Source organism: Pectinophora gossypiella, chromosome 14, assembly GCF_024362695.1.
Source record: "Pectinophora gossypiella chromosome 14, ilPecGoss1.1, whole genome shotgun sequence".
NCBI lineage: Eukaryota > Metazoa > Arthropoda > Insecta > Lepidoptera > Gelechiidae > Pectinophora > Pectinophora gossypiella.
The window spans coordinates 970,642-989,196 of record NC_065417.1 but is presented as its reverse complement, the minus strand read 5'-3'; the positions used below and the strand labels follow the sequence as shown (position 1 = coordinate 989,196).

Here is an 18,555-nt window from a genome sequence, read left to right as displayed (position 1 = left end):
AGAAAAGCAGTTATAATTTAAAAATAAGTTTTTTCTAAGTTTTCTTCTTTCCGATCTTCAGGGAATAAATATAACACTGATTTTGCATTTAAACGCTGCGCAAAGCGTTATTATGTAAAAATATAACCAAAACAATATATTTGTTTACTCAAATAATATTTTGTCTTTTCAAATATCCAGTTAGAACTTACATAAGTAAAGATTCTGGGATATTTTGCGTTTACGATCATGATAATGACTTCCGGTATTCGTAAAAGCACCCAAAAAAATCACGAAAATAAAATGTAATTGCACGAATTCGCACAAGGTTGTAAACATTTTTACTATGGCAACAAAAATGTTTTGAACAAAGTAAACATTTTATTATTTCATGAAAATGTTTATATGAGAAATCTAAAAGGCCATATCAAAGTAATTCATCTAAAAAAGCAATATTGCAATTTGACATTTGCGCAATGCGAACAAATGTCAAATAACAAATCGATTCAAATTTAACAACTGAACGTACGATCTCAGCTGATAAGTTGCTAATTCAAGATTATTGAAAGCCAAAGACCCAGGTTGTTTGTAAGTTTCATTAGCAGATCTAGCTAAGGATGCTGTAGGTTACAAAATTAGGTCAAAGTTAGATCGAGGTGATTTTATTTTGACCCATTAGCGGAGATCAGCGCAAAGTGCACGCTATGATATTATGATATCATAGCGTGCAATATATAAGGTGTTGGTGTTAGTGACACCGTAACGAATACTGAAGGGGATGATTCAGACCATGACTCTGAGTTAATATGAAATGGAATTATCCGTCGCAAAATTCAGGATTTTTTAAACTTCCTTTTTAAATTATTTTCAATTTTATACTTTGGTGATAGAAAGATTGAGACAGGCATAAAATTTACGGAACATCAGTCAATTTTAGGCAGAAATCTAAAACAACCCTCTAAAAAAAAATTATTATTCATATTTGTTCTTTGCTATTATATCGTATATGCCTAAAATCACTTAATTTATCCTATTTACAAATAATATTATATTACATTTATTACATACATGTTCATACTCAAACAAGAAACAACACAACAACACTACATTTAAACTACGCTACAACTATATTAACACGATCAACTCTAATCACACTCCTCATTATTATTAATGAATATGGGTGTACCACCGGTTTAATGTGTTTAAAATGATTGTAACACGCAAATTAAAAGTTGGTTTGTTTAATGCTGGCTCTTTGGGAACGGGACATGACGAATTTCTAGTAGCTATGGACCGACACGACGTAGACATAATGGCTATTAACGAGACGTGGCTGAAGGAAGGCCGGGAGGGGTGCGCCCCCGCCGTGCCGGGCTACCGGCTGCGGCACGAGCCGCGGCCGCCGGGCAAACGCAAACGCGGTGGCGGCGTCGGCTTCTACATACGCCGCGGCGTCTCCGCCCGCGTGCTGCCTCACCCGCCGTCTGGTTGTGTCGAGCAGATGTGGCTCGCTATTACAGTTAACGGCAAAAAAATTGTCATAGGCACTGCATACCGCCCACAATGGGTAACAGTAGACTTGATCTTGGGGGCCTTGTCCGAGTCTTTGTCTACATTTTCGTGGAGTGATCATACAGTACTGCTTGGGGACTTCAATGTCAATATGTTGGACGTCGTTGATCGAGACGGCTCCGTCAAGAAGTTAAATACTTTCCTAAGCTGTTACAATTTAAATCAACTTGTTATTGAGCCAACACACTTCACGGGCCATAGCGAGACTCTCATCGATTTGGTCTGTACAGATATAAAGGGGAGCTCTGTTGATGTCTATTATGCCCCTGAACTAGGAAGACATGCATTACTTACATGTTTAATAAATATCCCCAAATGTAAACCCGCGCCATGTCGTATCACGCGAAGGTCATTACGGGACATCGATCTGAATATGTTCAATAAAGATCTGTCATCGTTATATTGGACCAACATTAGTTCTTTAACAAATGTAAATGACATGGTCACTATCTACAGTGAAATGATTTCATACTTGTTCGATATCCATGCTCCCGTCAAAACCGTATCAGTAAAGTGCGAACAGTACCCGTGGATAACGTATAACATAAAACTTATGATGAAGAAGCGGGACGAGGCACATACCAAGGCTCGATTTACTAAGCAGGAAAACCATAAAAAATACTACAAAGATTTAAAAAAGCTAGTTAGTGAGGCATTGTATAGGGAAAAGCAGGCATACTTCGAACATTATATTAACTCCACTGAAAATGACTCGCGTACGCTTTGGAACCATATTAAAAAAAATGTGAGAATTAAAAGTAGACCAGAATTGCCAGCAAATATTTTCAAGAACCCAAACGAAATAAATAACTATTTTCTTAATGTACCCGGTAGCGATAATGTAAAAATATCTCAATTGACTTATTTTGAATGTCATCGATGTGTGTCAGACACATTTACTTTAAGCCAGGTCACGGAAAGTGATATTATGAAAGTCGTCCGTAATATTAAAACGAACGCTGTTGGAATGGATGGTATTTCACTTGATATGCTACTGCTTACCCTGCCTGATACGTTGACTGTGATTACCAATATAATTAATTGCTCCATAGTAACGAATACGTATCCTGCATTATGGCAGAAGGCATTGGTAAAACCGATACCAAAATCTTCAAATGTCACCGAATTGAAAGATCTTCGTCCAATCAGTATCTTGCCATGTATGTCCAAAATATTAGAAAAAGTAGTTGCCTCGCAGCTTACAAAATTTCTGGAAAAGAATAACATACTACCGTACGTACAGTCGGGGTTCAGGAAGGGATATAGCACCACGACTGCCTTGCTACAGGTTGTAGATGATATACTGGCTGCGCGTGACAATGGTGAGGGGACTTTGCTGACTCTATTGGACTTCTCTAGGGCTTTTGACTGTATAAATGTTCCAATGTTATTGTCGAAGCTACACTATTACGGATTTAGCATAGACAGCATAAAGTGGTTTAGTAGCTATTTTGAAAACAGAGCCCAAATTGTCGAATTGTGCAACGAGGACGGTTCATCTGTCAGGTCGGACTCTAAAACCGTCACAAGGGGAGTTCCGCAAGGATCAATACTGGGTCCTCTTATGTTCATTATTTATAGCGCCGATGTGGTGAAACAAATAAAGAACTGTAAATTCCACGTTTACGCCGACGATATACAGGTTTACACTTCATGTAAACCTTGTGATACTCGTCTGGCGGAAATTAGACTAGAAGAAGACTTAGAACGTGTTGCAGCTTGGGCAGAAGCGAACACCCTAGTACTTAACGCAAGTAAAACGAAGTATATGATTCTTGGAACTAAACAACAGATAGACAGTATTACGCGTCAAGGGCTGAACATTAGTATTCGGGGTGAAGTGGTACAGCGAGTGTCAGAATCGCGAAACCTAGGGTTGCTAATGGACGAAGAGTTACTTTTTGAAAAGCACATTGCGAATACTGCTAGCAATTGTTTTTACAGGCTGAAAGTAATGTACCAAATTCGAGAATATTTAAGTACTCCCATTCGAATCAAACTATGCGACTCTTTAATTCTCTCTAAGTTTAATTATATGGACGCTGTGTATGGGCCTCGGCTTCTGGCTCGCTCACAAAACCTGGTTCAGAGAGTACAAAATGCTTGCGCTAGATTCTGCTTCAAAATTCCTCCCCGCACACACGTAACACCTTACATAAACAAGGCTAGAATCCTAAAAATGAAATATCGCAGACAGTTTCATTTTGCAACGCTGATGTTCGGAATAGTTAATTTTAAATTACCGCCATATCTTGCGGACAAACTAGTTTGGTCCCGCGACGTGACTGCTGCCAGGACCCGTGCGTCGTACTACTCACTCGCGGTACCTCGTCACCGCACCACCGCTTTCCGTGGCAGTTTCAGGTTCGCCGCATCCAAGTGCTGGAACGATTTGCCGCCACCGTTTCGTAGTCTGAAAACAATTTACAGCTTTAAATCAAAGTACAAATGCTATCTCCTAGATATGCAACTATTAAGCTAATTAATATTTTACCTAATTGGTTTCGACACGTCACGTGGCGGAGTCCTCCTAGCGGGCTGGATGCGGCGACACAACATTTGTCATGATTATTATAATTTTCCGTCGGGTAATGTTTGTTTATTCTTATTCTTATTCTTAATGTTTGCATGGTCTGAAAATTAATCGCAATATTATACACAGGCTTAATTATACTATCCGTACTTATTCAAAATAAGTGGATAGCGTAGGTAGTTATTTTAAGCGGAAAACACTATGTTTTGTTTTGGCTTACCTCTTGGCTAGTGTGTCGGGGTTCTCAAACGACTGCACGTTTCTATTATTTATTGTGATGTTGTTGAGTGTATACGTTAGTTAATGTATATTTGCTTTATTGATTCACTTTATTATTATTTTTTCTTTTTAATTAATATGCAATTCTATTTCAAATTTACAATTTATTATAATTTCGCTTTACTTTTGGAAAGCGTCGTGCCCGTTCGGCGGCGCGGCGGTGAAATGGAAAAGAAAATGTATATTTTATTTATAAGTAGTAGTAGTAACCAAACTACTTTACCGACCGAGCTAGAATCGGGGTGCGGCGCGCGCGATAGATAGGTACTAACACAAGCGGACTACACAGTACACATTTATTGAATTCGTATTTGTTTATATAATTACATTTATTTACTAGTTATACCTACATTAATAACTTTATTTTTTGTTCTAACCTTAAGTATTTATGTATACCTACATCTTTGCGATAATATTTGTTTATGTACACTATTTCTATTAAAGTAATTTGGTATTATATTATAATGTATTTACACCATTAGAACATTTTTATGGAACGCGATGTTCGTGCGTCACCCAATAGGGTCCACATAATATCAGCGTCGTGGTTCGCGCCGCGACTTGTGCTGAGTGAGGCCCTTTTATCTCAGGACGTCCACCACCACCTTATGATCATTTCGACTAACATCCTTCTTGCTTTTTTGTAATTGTTTTAGTGGAAATAAGATATGATATTGTTGTCTTTCTTTTTGTGTGTGGCGTCCTTTCATAATAAACTATTTCTATTCTATTCTATTATAGTATTTTATGCAACAGTTGTATAAGAAGGGTCAAAAAATGCGAGTGGCGTGAGTTGCGATGTGAGCCTTGGCGAACATCGCAATAAAAGACGCCACGAGCATTTTTTGACCTAGTTATACAACGTTGCATACAATACTTTTTCTACGACGACGTAATTTTAAATGAAACAAAAATTATACAAAGAAAAATTTTATTTATAAATTTATTTTCCAACGCGCGGGAAAATGGCGGCAAATGTATACTTTTTTTTTATAGTATATCTATGGCACCAAACAAAGTAAAGGTGCCAGTTTCCAGGTCAAAAAAAAAAAAACAACAACAATGCTTTTTTGGCGACATTATAGTACAGTTACACTTTGTAAACAATGCTTTTATAGGCCATAGAGCATACACTTTTTCAAAGAGTTTAATTATGTATGTACTTATATTAGACTTTTTGGTTATTTAAATGCCAGATTAAAGTAGAGGAGTAGAAAAAAAATTTTACGTCCGCCGATTGCCCGACAGAGTTAAGTAGTCAGCACGTCAAACGGATTGAATGCCAGCGATATACCTATTTGATTCGCCCGAGTTATTCATACATTCACTCATTCATTTTGAAATTAACAGCCGTCAATCATCCGTCCCTTTTCGGGGAAAAGAAAATGACAGGTATAAATTAAAATAAAATTAGATGGTGTCTACACGTTTTGTCATTTTTATCTTTTATTTAACCATAATTTGTAAGTGTAAGAATTTTTTACATAATTATACAATATTTGTAAGGAAATAAAAGTAGATATTCGAACACACCACACTCACACCACGATCAGAACAATTAAAACTAACATAATGTTTACAACATTGTCTGGAATCTGAATCCGATAATAACAAAATTAAATCATGAATAACTTTATTATATTTGACGGCATCTTGTTAGTAACAAACGCTAAAATATGTAAACAAATGCCACAAACCTATCACTAAAAACGCAGGAACATGCCTCAAGGAGCGAAAATGTAGCGAAAGAAATATACATAAATGGAAATATATTTACAGATAAAACTGTGATAGCCCTGTTCGGAGAACGTGTGACTGCCATGGTATTGTTACGGGTTCGAATCCCGGCTCGGGCTGTAAAGTACTGAACTCGACTTGTTTACACGTATCACGGCGCTATGATGCTACGTTATAATAGAGTGCAAAACAACGCAAGAATATTTTTATATGAGTTACATACTTTTAGATTTTATACACAATCTCCTTAATTTGTAAGAATTACTATGTTTTATTCTTCCGTATGTCACGATATTCTTTTGTTTTCATGTCATTTTGTTGCAAACCTAGGGAATTATATTATATTCATCGGACATTTTTGTATTTCGCAATTATTATTTTCGTTAACTAAGTCATATTATATCAATTAAGAGTAATTTTACTAAGACATTTCGGGTACAAAGCATACTCCATACTCCAAGACAATAAAAAAAACTGTATCCTAAATTGACTTTACAGATTCCAAACAGGGCTTCTGGTTTGGTAGTGAATGAATAAGTATATTCCACAAATATTCAACATAAAGCCTCGTATCCACTAGGCAACAATTAACGCGCAACAAGTAACGCTCAACATGTACAGCAACGTTGAACAACAGCGCGCGACGTTGCCAGCTGAAGTGCAACATATACAGCAACGTTGAACAACAGCGCGCGACGTTGCCAGGTGAAGTGCAACATATACAGCAACGTTGAACAACAGCGCGCGACGTTGCCAGCTGAAGTGCAACATATACAGCAACGTTGAACAACAGTGCGCGACGTTGCCAGCTGAAGTGCAATATATACAGCAACGTTGAACAACAGTGCGCGACGTTGCCTGCTGAAGTGCAACATATACAGCAACGTTGAACAACAGTGCGCGACGTTGCCAGCTGAAGCGCAACGTGTCGCGCGGCTTGTTGTTTGTTTAGAGAGGATCGTTAGTTGAGCATCGATTGTTGTCGAGTGGAGACGTGACGCACAACAACACTCGTTCCCCTGGCGACGTGTAGTAGATGCGTAGACGGACAACATTGTTAAGCAATAGTTCCGCGCTAACTTTCAACATGTTGTGCAAAATGTCACGCGCCAAATGTTGCCAAATGGAAACGAGCTGTTAGCGTGTTACGAAAAAAAATATTTTTGACATCGAAAAATTCGCTCCCATCGCATATTCTGCACACTCAAAACATTAACTAACATGATAACGATACGAAACCTCAAAAAGCTTATCATATAAAATCCAATAAAACTAAACATTATAGCCACAAATTAATTTCAATACAACATTATTGTCATTAGTTATACATAATTATTATAATCAATAAAATTCATTTTGGTATTTACCAATACTGCGGATGCTTGGAAGATATTGTCAAATGTTTCTTTGAGCAAAGGCTACTTTTATAAGTAAACCTACTTACGCCTAAACCACTTACTTGCAAGTTCTTTACTAGGGAAAATACATTAATTCATGAACTATATCTGTTCTTAAATCTGGAAAAAACCGTTAACATTTCGGTGAATTTACTCTCACAGCATAGCTTAAATTATTATATTAAGCATCTTTTTTGAATATCGAGCCAAAAACATGTAGACCCAAGTTCAGAGGATGTACGGAACATAAGTAATAAGCGACAATATAGCAAAAACAAGAAATAATATCAGAAACAAATTAACGTCGAAAGCATTGGTCCTTTTTTAATGCCTAATATTTATAAGCGAACTCCACTCCTACAGACAAACCGAAGAATTGGGTTTGTGGGGGTTTTCATTGTATCTACGAATATTGTTTCTTTAAGAAAAAATACACATTTACTTACTTTCAAAATCCAATCTCTATTATTTCACTATTGTTACAGCCCAGACGCTATAAGATAATCTCGTACTTACCACCTTATCCCTTGCGTGTGAACGAGACAGCCAATCCACGCGGTCCCTTCTCCTTAACGGCTTTAAACAGACAAATCTGGCTGCAAGCTCGTATTAGTGGGGGGCGGAGAATGTCCCTCCTCTACTTAGTACTATTGATTAAATTGTCTGGAAAACTGGGTCTTACTTACAATTTTGTTACCACTATTGGGATATGAAAGAGTAAACTTTTTTAGCAGATTAATAAGATATAACTACTGAAAGTCACTTGATAGAATCAAAAACCCCTGGCATACTTTAGATCGCTATTCACTTTTACTTTGTCGTTAAACGATGTTTCCGTTACAAAATGTGTTCTAAACAGTGCTTTAATAAGTTACGAAAGTGAAATTGAGCAAACCAATAATCGCAGTCTGGTTTATGGCAATAGGCTCGCCCCCTGTTACATGGGGCTTGAAGATAGCTGGCTAGGAGTGAATGTATGTGACCATACACCACTTCCTACCCCTTTGGAGATACAGGCTATGTTGAACTTCAGCAAACCAACGCTTTACTCCTTCTAGACGACCGCTTAGGTGTCGATACTGTCTCTTCCATGACGTTAGTTTCTACCTCCTGCAGCGCTTTCTTACGCGTCGACCGTTTATGCGTCTTCTCAACTTCTGTGGATTTCTCAACATCTGCAACCTTCTTCCTCGACGATTGTCTATTCGGGGTCTTCTTCACCTCTTCTGACTCCCCTTTCTTCTTTCTAGAGGACCGTCTCGGAGTTGGAACCTCTTTAGGCGCAGATTCTTCTGCGTTTGAGTGGTTCTGCAAACTTTTCCGCTGGCTTCTGGTTCTGATTAAACTGACTTCCATAACTTTAGAGTTTTCTTTGTCACTCTTTTTAGAGCTTTCAATAATGAGTTCTTTGGAGAGGTCTTTCAAACTTGACGATATTGATTCGATGTCGTTGTTGTCGGAAATTGTTTTGAACGATTGGTCTAAAGCTTCGGTGTCTGAGTCGTCGAATAGGACTACTTTGATGGACTTCTTACCGGATTTGCCGGCGTTGATGTTGGTAGACTTGAGGATGCTGCGGCCCGGCGTCGCGTACAGGTTCACAGGCGTCATCTGTGGGGTTTGCTGTGGGGGAAATTGAAATTATTAAAACTTCATTACTAAATTTTCTAGTAAACAGTACTACTTACTTAAACTACTTACTTTTTTTTCCACCCTTTAGATTTTTAAACACTTTCCTACATCCGTCCCTAAGGTCTAATCTATCTCTATACTAAATTTGAACATAAAGTAGTTCAGGTGTGAAAATGTACCAGACAGACAAGAGTTACTGTCGAATTTATAATACACAGTAAGGATCTTCGATATGCCTGGCCGGAACAAATGACTGGCGTGGAAGGATAGGTCTTTGCCCAGAAAAAAATTTTGACAACTTGCAACTTACCGGTAATGGGGCTACTCCATCGTACTCCACTGCCTTGCCCAACATGGAAGCACGGAGCATAGCGAATGGCGTCGAATTCTGCAATAAACACAATTCATCTTACTTAAAGTGGACTGAAGATCCGATTGCGTAAGGTCAAGTACTAATGTGTATACATACACATTAGTACTTGACCTTTAACTTTTTTGACAAATTAAAACTTAGGTCTCATTATTAATATCTAATATGACAGTGCGACAGGGTTCTACGGTGTAATAGGTTAACACGCTCATCCTGACTTGACCTGGGCCATAGAATAAGGAATAACACTACATATAGAACAGCAACTCTCCGCTCCCCACCAGTGGCTGAGCTAGGTTTACCTCACCCCCCTCGGTCTTACTTTAGTCTTCAATCGTATGGCGTCAGACGTCACACACACAGACGCGCGTGTACGATAACATCAGTGTGTAGTGTCTTTGTAAAATGAGGTTTAGCCTGGGCTCAAGTCCCGTCAGAGTCAAACTTTTTCGACAGAGTTCTAAGTGGGTACATGATATTGGCCATGATTGTACGGGTACTTCGTCCTCTAAAGAAGGCTATTTTCCAACTGCTCTGCTCTCGTCATCACTACCGCCTACTCTCCACTACAGTCGATTTATAATAATAACAATAAAAAAAATCAAAAGCCATTTTACATTTTTGAAATTACAAAATACTATATGGGTAAGTTTTTTTATTTATAATAATATAAGGCCGCCAAAATTGTACTGTATTCATGTGTTATGTATGATTGTTGAAATTTATTTCTGTACCTTAAAGTATATTTGATTGATTGAATATAGGGGGCAAACGAGCAAACGGATCGCAGTAAGCTATTACCGTCGTCCATAGACACCCGCAACGTCATAGGGTCACAAGTGTACCATCTTAGTGTTACAAACATTCATAAAATGTATTTCGTTATTGACACAAATTCCTGAAACAACTTAGCTTAATGTTCGCGGGCTACATTAGCTTACCGAGGGTTCGATTCCCGGTGGGGACATATCACAAAAATTACTTTGTGGTTCCTAGTTTGGTTAGGACATTACTGGCTGATCACCAGATTGGCCGAAAATAAGATGATCCGTGCTTCGGAAGGTACGTTAACCCGTTGGTCCCGGTTACTACTTACTGAAGTAAGTAAGTAGTCGTTACATGAGCCATGTCAGGGGCCTTTGGCGGCTCAATAGTAACCCTGACACCAGGGTTGATGAGGTTGATACTCCACCTCACAACCCACACGATAGAAGAAGAAGAAGATTAGCTTACCTTAGAATTGGAAGCCTTCTTGGCCTCGCTGGACAGCACGGCTTTAAGCAGGTTGTTCTTGGCAGCTGGCGTGGCGGGCGCTGGCAGCGGGGACTTGACGGGGGACCGCACGCTGAAGAAGCCCGCGTCGAATGTCTTCTCGCCCTCCGTATGAGGCAAGAGGGACGACTCGGTGCGGTCCTGGTCTTTCTTCGCTTTACGTGCCGCTGGAATGGGAAATACACAGTGTAGGAAATACGCCTCGCAATGACAAAGTTTCTACCAACCCGTAATAGACTAGTTATACTTTTTATTAAACGTCAAAACACGAAATTATTATGGAATTTACATGAAAAAACACCCTGTGACGTCACATAAAAACGTGATAACATGTCGGACTTATTATTAAGTTTTTCTTGATTAAAATTCACAAGTAAGTTAAATAGAAAAAATAAAATGTTTTCCGATAGTTCAGTAATTTGGTAATGAATACATATTATCTTGATTAATATGACGTGCCTTTTCTCATGATTTAAGTGGCCGAAAACCGAATATTCGTGGCATCTCTACTGTTGTGGACTGTATGTTCAGGATCTCGGGGAAATAAAAGGCTCGATCAAATTTCCAGATCAGCTCCAAACTAAACTCATTTATTGCGTATAAACAACCACCTTAGGTACTAATCTCAATATCACAACTAGTGGGTGTTCACGTGTCGATCGTATAGCTATCCTATTCTAATAGTATCGCCGTCTCGTTCTAGGGGCGGCGCTTCCTTGTATTGTCCCTTTTTAGCGGCGCCGTCTCGCTCTAGCGGCGGCGTCCGCTACATCTACTATAGATGCTAAGACGATGACCGTACCTACGTAATTTTTAACGATTTTATTGAATCTATATTATACCGCTGCTTATAAATGTATAGCTAAGTTAGCGTCAAGTTTTCGTCGTATTTAATTATATATCAATGTGTTTCTCACTCACCGGCGATCATATCTCGTAATCTACTGGGTCCTGAAGGCTTGGCAGCTCGCTTAACAGCAGGCTTGCTGGCAATCTTCTTGGCTTCTACCACCGGTTTGTCTTCCGTCCAGCCGCGAGCCCGCAGCGCCTCTAGCTTCTTAAACCGCATGTCTACGTTTTCCACCTGGATTTTTTTTAATTACGTAAGACTTTAAAAGCCGTTAATGTCTATCTAATCAGTCTACATTGTCAAATAAATTGATGGTTTGGTAGTTGTCAATTGCTTATGACTGTCTTCAAAACCCGGCCTTAAGAAATTTTATGGGTCCATAACCATTATATTTTAAAAGATATAAGATAAATAAGACACGTTCCCAAAACGTTGTTCGTACAACGCCTTGTAAATATAGTTATAAAGTCTGTATGGATACAGTGAACCATGACTACATCATACTCCGAGGTCGTCAGCAAAATTCATTAATTAGACTTTATTATATACTCACAAAAGAACCCGAAAAAGTCAGGAAGATGTGCACAGCTTCGAGACAGGTCAGAAACTGCCTTTTCTAGAACCACCCTCCAAAGTCGAATATATGACAGACTTCTTTAAGAAGTCGAGCCAGCAATAGGTGTTTGAACGACGAGTTACGGAAAAGGTCCGCGATGCCTTATTGTGTGATCCCACCACCGGCTTGACCGCGTACCTGCATGAACACCATGTCCCAGAAGCCGTGCAGGTCGGCGGGCGTCACTAGCGCGGCGCCGGGCTCGGGCGCGGCGCAGCGCTCCACCAGCGACGCGAACTGCTGCAGCTTCTGGGACATCAGCAGCCGCGCCTGCCCCACGGCCGCCAGCACTGCTTCCTGAGATATTAACAAAAAAAAGTTAAATCAAATCAAATGCATTTATTGTATAAATAAACGTACGGCGCGGCGTGCGGTAGAGTTTGCCGCTCCAGGATTGGCTTGCACAGCCATGAAAGAAAGTGCATTTCTTCGAGGCAATGTCGTCATAAATCGTCTGAAACAGACGTATAAGGCCAATGAATGAATGAATAATGAAACGTAAACAAATAGCAGGCCTTATGCTAATAGTATAACATTCTCTATAGTTTACCTTTTCAGGTGTACATTATTTATTAACATAGAAATAGTTATTAGTTAATTATATTAAAAATTCTAATTTAAAATATACATCTCAGACACAACACAGAAACAGACTAACATTCCACTTTCACAATTTACCCTCATTCATCAAAAAATCCTTGACACTGTAAAACTGCTTTGCACACAACCACTCGCCAATTTTGACTTTAAAGTTATAATCATTTAAGGACATAAAGCTGTCAGGTATACAGTTAAATATTACAATACACATGTAGAAAAAACTCTTACGAAAAAAACTACTCTTATGGATGCCAGAATGTTATAAATACGACAGTAACTATGTCTATTTGTTGCTTTTTCGCCTAAACCACTTGGCTGATTTGGATGAATATTGACACTTCACGACACCCAGAGACCCACATAGGGTAATTCCCAGAGATTGTCTTTAAAACATGTATAAAGATGAAAAAATAGAAAAATGAAAAATAATGATAAAGTATATTTGATTTGAGTTTGATTTGAAAGATGTGAAACAGCTTTGAACCCCAAGCCCCTCATATACATTCACAACTTACTCCAGATTAAATAGTATGATGTTGAATGACATCAATATGACTAGATATTCTTTATTTGAGTTTATTTATTTGAGAATATTCAATATTCTTTATTTGCATACTATGATGGTGTACAAGTTTGTAAGTTACATGTATGAGTTTCACATCATAGACCCTTTCGGGCACAACAAAATAGAAGTTTAAAAGAGAGGAGGAAGCTTTTCAAATGGTAACATCAGTATCATTAAGGTATTCACTAGTGCTGTAGTAACATTTATTAATGAGAAGTTCTTTTTTTTTTAATAAAGATTTTGTCACTTTTTTCTTCTTTTAATATGCTAGGCAGTTTATTATAAATTTTGATGGACATCACATGATGGGCTAGAAGAATGTAGGACGAGTCTAGATATAGGTAAATTTAATCTTTTTCCATTTTTTTTATTTTTATTTTTTTGACTAGATGGGCCGTTATTTTTTTGCTTTTACTTGCTCCTTTAACATTCGCGGGCATTGAGCGGGCAAACATCAAAACATCATAATGCGCTACTAATTTAGCTTCTATATAGAATTAATTTTATTCAATGATAATTTCAAGTTAAGGATCAATATGCCAAATTGGGTAGTTTCCTAGGTCAAAGATAAATTATGAAGACAGAAAAGGTGACAAAAAACGTTTTCTTTTTTCTATTTAACTTATTTATGAATTAACAATGAAAAATGATTTTCTATGACGTCATAGGTTGCTTCTTCATACAAATTCCGTAGTAATTTCATGTCGTAATGTTTAGTAAAAAGTAACTGATTTGACTAGTTGGAAACTACCCAATGGAATGATTCTTAACAAAATTGCCCAACAAACCATCATTCTAAACATTATACTTTATAACATCTCACCTGTACACTTTCAGGGAGGACAGTCTGCGCAAATATCCTGTCCCAAGCGTCGCACATCTCAGTGATGCGCGTGATCTCAGAAGACAGCTGCTTACGGAAGTGATCTATACTCTCCATATCGCTCACGTCGTCGTCAAGGAGACCTGCCGAATAAAAATACAAACCTCACAACTTCACACACACACTTTTTGAACACTTAATCTTCTTCTATTGTGTGGATTGTGAGGTGAATTACCAACCCCATCAAGCCTGGTGTCAGGGTTATTATTGAGCCGCCATAGGCCCCTGCCATGACTCATGTAACGACTACGTACTTACATCAGTAAGTAATATCCGGGACCAACGGCTTATCGTGCCTTCCGAAACACTGATCTTTTTAAGCAGGTGATCTGCCTGTAATGTCCTAACCAAACAAAAACACAAAGTGATTTTTGTGATTTATCCCCACTGGGATTCGAACCCGGGACCTTCGGATCGTGAGCACAACGCTAAACCACTGGACCACGGAGACTGTTGAACACTTAATAAGACGCGACGAATTTATTATAAACATCATAGAAGGGAAGCTACAAAGAAGAGAGGAAGGGGAAGACCAAGAAGAGTACATGGAACAGATTAAAGAGAAGGCGAACGTCGTGTTTTATAAGTGAAAGAATTGGCCTTTGATAGACAAGAATGGATAATTTACCAACAGTGTGGCTCTTAAATTAGTGATGATGATAGGTCTTGACTACAAAAACCCCATGTTGTGATGAGTATTATTTTTGATTTTGTAAACTTTGAGAGGCAAGCTACTTTAATAAAGTGTATAAGTAACATAGTGATTAAGTGTGACTTATATAAAATACTTACAGTATTTAATATTAATTTAAATAAAGAATTTTCAAAACAAACAAAAACATACAAATTGCGTAAAATGACATAATATTATGAAAGTGGTACCTTTTATACTCATTGATCTTTCTATTGTTTGCACATTACATTATTTTTCTTAACTAAGTCTAATATTCTATATTGAAAATGAATATCTAATTAGACTAGGGCATTTCCAAGATTATTAATATAAATCACAATAAACTACATGCATCTAATAAAAGAACTTAGAACATGTTTTTGTAAGAAATACATATACAAAAAGAGCTAGAAAGCCTCTATCTAGGTATTAAATGTTCATGTAACATTTCCAGGAGCTATGCAATAAAAGAGAAAGAGAACCATGCTTACCTTCATCAATTTTCCACTTCATCTCCTTCCTAGCATTATCCTTGCCTCGCGACAAAGTCACACAGGGGCTGATCTTAGCTGTCTCCATCTGCTCAGGAGTCAGGGGAACATCAATTGGGGTCTTTGGAGACCGCAACTTCTCCTCAGAACTAGACTCACTTTTCGGAACACGGTTTTTAGGAGTAGCTGGCAAAGATTTCCTTTTCAATTTAATAACTGGAGACTTATCTTGAATAAACTCCATATCACTACTAAGCTTGTCTGAACTGCTTTCACTCCTCAAAGGACCAGGGCTAAAGTTCTTTGGCAAAGATTTTCTAGACCTAATCATAACTATTGTTGACTGTTCCTCCACTGATGATGGATCCACATCACTACTCAATTTATCAGAACTAGACTGACTTGAATCTATCATTATGTTAGACTTTCTTGACCTCAGTCTAGAGTCAGTGCCAGATGTGTCACTAGAATTCTCCTCAGAAGTGGAACTAATTGCCAGCTTTTTAGGAGTCAATTCTTTAGCTTCTTTCACAGGCTTCCTTTTAGGAGTCTTAACTCTTTGTATTACAACTCTAGGTTCCAAGTCACTCCCTGAAGAACTACTTTGTAAGTTGTTTTTAGTAAGTTTTTTAGGTGAAGGCTTAGTAACCTTCCCTCTATTGCTCCTAGTGTCAACTTGAGCTCTGCTTCGACTACTGACTTTAGTTTCAGTTGCATTTTGACGAGTAAGCACAGGTCTAGCTCTAGTCTGTCTCGTAGTATTTGGGGCATTTGGCATCACTGGGTCAAAGGTTATCAGACTTGCTTTCTTACTCTTTGTTTTTGATGGTGGAACTAGTGTTGGCATTTTGACCAAGTTTTTGATCTCTGGTGCCTTAAAAGCTGCGTTTTTTGGAGCAAATGACTGAGTGCTCCGAGACTTCGGAGTAATTTTAACTGGGCTGTGCCTAGGCTTCGCAGCTGCATTTTTTGTCTGTGAGCGAGTAACCCTCCCAGAAGTACTTGGCTTAGCTGGTGGTGGAGGCGGTGGTACAAATTTGAGTGGGTTCCGTGGCACTCCAGCAACAAATGGCTTTTTCTTCTGAGCAGCTTGTTCCTTCTTCTTCTGTTCTTTCTCTGCCTTCCACTTCTCAAGCTGCTGTCTCCTGTGTTCTACCTTCATCTGGGTTTCAGACACAGGAGGTGGACTTTCACATCTTGGCAAATTTCTTATACTATCGAACACTGTTAATCTAGTGCTCTTCCTATTCTTTATATTAGTCTCCAATCTTTTCTGGATCTGGAATTGAAATTAATTATTTATATTAGAAATACTCCTTGACCCTATCAATAAATATGAGTTGTAAAAAACTAAAGCTAGGCACATAGTGAAGTCACTTTCTGTTTACTTTCATGGAACTTATTAAACTTTGATGGTATGTGTGATGTGTGGTTGTTTATGAGATTTTTCATTATGTACTTAGCTAGGTAAACGTAGACACACGTACCGCATGCATGTTCAATTCCTACACGGCAAACAGCAAGCACTACAAAACACACAAAACACTACAAAACTGGAAAATCATAGGCGCATTACCCCGCCAGCAACGCTAACGAACTGAGTCGGCTTGTTTTTGTGCTTCTTCTCATTGTTCCTCAATAACGCGCCGAAGTCAAAACTCTTCTCTGAAAACAACAGTTCATCATTTTAGGAAAAGAAGCACTTCTTATTGATAACTACTCAAAATAGCTGCTAAGTTTCAAAAGCCTCATTAACATTACATAAAAATATTTTGTTACAATCCATAGAACTACTTCGGATAATTTACTATAAAACTTATAATATATAATAAATTTAATAACTTACCCATTAGACCTGAAAAAAACACAAACAAATAATTAACAAAAGAAAAATTTTTGAAATATTCAACCGTAAACGGACGCCATCAATTCATAGACTAAACATTTTTTTTGTCATAGATTAAAAATATAAAAGATAAAACCGGAAGTTGTCTGGTACCCTTATTCTGATAAATGTCCGACAGACAGACCAACAGAGACAAACAAACTGACTGATGCTTTATGTGAAAGTACTTTTTATATTTTTTTCTACTCCTCTACTTTAATCTGGCATTTAAATAACCAAAAAGTCTAATATAAGTACATACATAATTAAACTCTTTGAAAAAGTGTACGCTCTATGGCCTATAAAAGCATTGTTTACAAAGTGTAACTGTACTATAATGTCGCCAAAAAAGCATTGTTGTTGTTTTTTTTTTTGACCTGGAAACTGGCACCTTTACTTTGTTTGGTGCCATAGATATACTATAAAAAAAAAGTATACATTTGCCGCCATTTTCCCGCGCGTTGGAAAATAAATTGGAAAATTTTTGTGTTTCGTTTCAAAACACTAAAAAGTATAAAATAAAAAGGAAAAATGGATGAAGAACTATTGATTACCATATCACACAATACCGTTCAAAATTTACATCTTCATTTTTATAAATAAAATTTTTCTTTGTATAATTTTTGTTTCATTTAAAATTACGTCGTCGTAGAAAAAGTATTGTATGCAACGTTGTATAACTAGGTCAAAAAATGCTCGTGGCGTCTCTTATTGCGATGTTCGCCAAGGCTCACATCGCAACTCACGCCACTCGCATTTTTTGACCCTTCTTATACAACTGTTGCATAAAATACTATTTTCTACTCCTCTACTTTAATCTGGCATTTAAATAACCAAAAAGTCTAATATAAGTACATACATAATGAAACTCTTTGAAAAAGTGTACGCTCTATGGCCTATAAAAGCATTGTTTACAAAGTGTAACTGTACTATAATGTCGCCAAAAAAGCATTGTTGTTGTTTTTTTTTTTTTGACCTGGAAACTGGCACCTTTACTTTGTTTGGTGCCATAGATATACTATAAAAAAAAAGTATACATTTGCCGCCATTTTCCCGCGCGTTGGAAAATAAATTGGAAAATTTTTGTGTTTCGTTTAAAATTACGTCGTCGTAGAAAAAGTATTGTATGCAACGTTGTATAACTAGGTCAAAAAATGCTCGTGGCGTCTCTTATTGCGATGTTCGCCAAGGCTCACATCGCAACTCACGCCACTCGCATTT

The 18,555-nt window shown here is 37.8% G+C and overlaps 1 protein-coding gene and 2 long non-coding RNA genes across 7 annotated transcripts in view; 1 reads left to right on the top strand and 2 right to left on the bottom strand.

The window, feature by feature from the left end:
• Positions 1 to 18,555, top strand: part of LOC126372601 (uncharacterized) — a 290,379-nt gene that overhangs the window by 234,897 nt on the left and 36,927 nt on the right. The window lies entirely within an intron of this gene.
• Positions 3,560 to 4,108, bottom strand: LOC126372602 (uncharacterized). Its single transcript, XR_007567195.1, has 2 exons — positions 4,046 to 4,108; positions 3,560 to 3,964 (listed from the first exon to the last, which is right to left on the bottom strand). It is a non-coding gene; the product is annotated as an uncharacterized LOC126372602 (long non-coding RNA).
• On the bottom strand, positions 7,871 to 17,367 carry LOC126372445 (disks large-associated protein 5). 2 transcript variants are annotated; one of them, XM_050018210.1, is made up of 9 exons: positions 17,296 to 17,367; positions 17,026 to 17,114; positions 15,450 to 16,728; positions 14,226 to 14,368; positions 12,376 to 12,534; positions 11,693 to 11,855; positions 10,733 to 10,938; positions 9,440 to 9,517; positions 7,871 to 9,120 (listed from the first exon to the last, which is right to left on the bottom strand). In XM_050018210.1, the coding sequence occupies exons 1-9, from the start codon at positions 17,297 to 17,299 to the stop codon at positions 8,527 to 8,529; spliced, it is 2,715 nt and encodes a 904-aa protein (XP_049874167.1). In that variant the 5' UTR covers positions 17,300 to 17,367; the 3' UTR covers positions 7,871 to 8,526. The 2 variants fall into 2 exon arrangements, with proteins under 2 accessions (XP_049874167.1, XP_049874168.1); XM_050018211.1 differs by having other exon boundaries at positions 16,937 to 17,114; positions 17,296 to 17,365.

Excerpts from the sequence above, each read along its gene's own strand:
- LOC126372445 (XM_050018210.1), bottom strand. Across the intron at positions 11,856-12,375 it reads GGGACATGGTGTTCATGCAG|GTGGAAAACGTAGACATGCG; the intron begins GTACGCGGTCAA and ends AAAAAAATCCAG. Across the intron at positions 9,121-9,439 it reads ATGGAGTAGCCCCATTACCG|CAAACCCCACAGATGACGCC; the intron begins GTAAGTTGCAAG and ends TTTCCCCCACAG.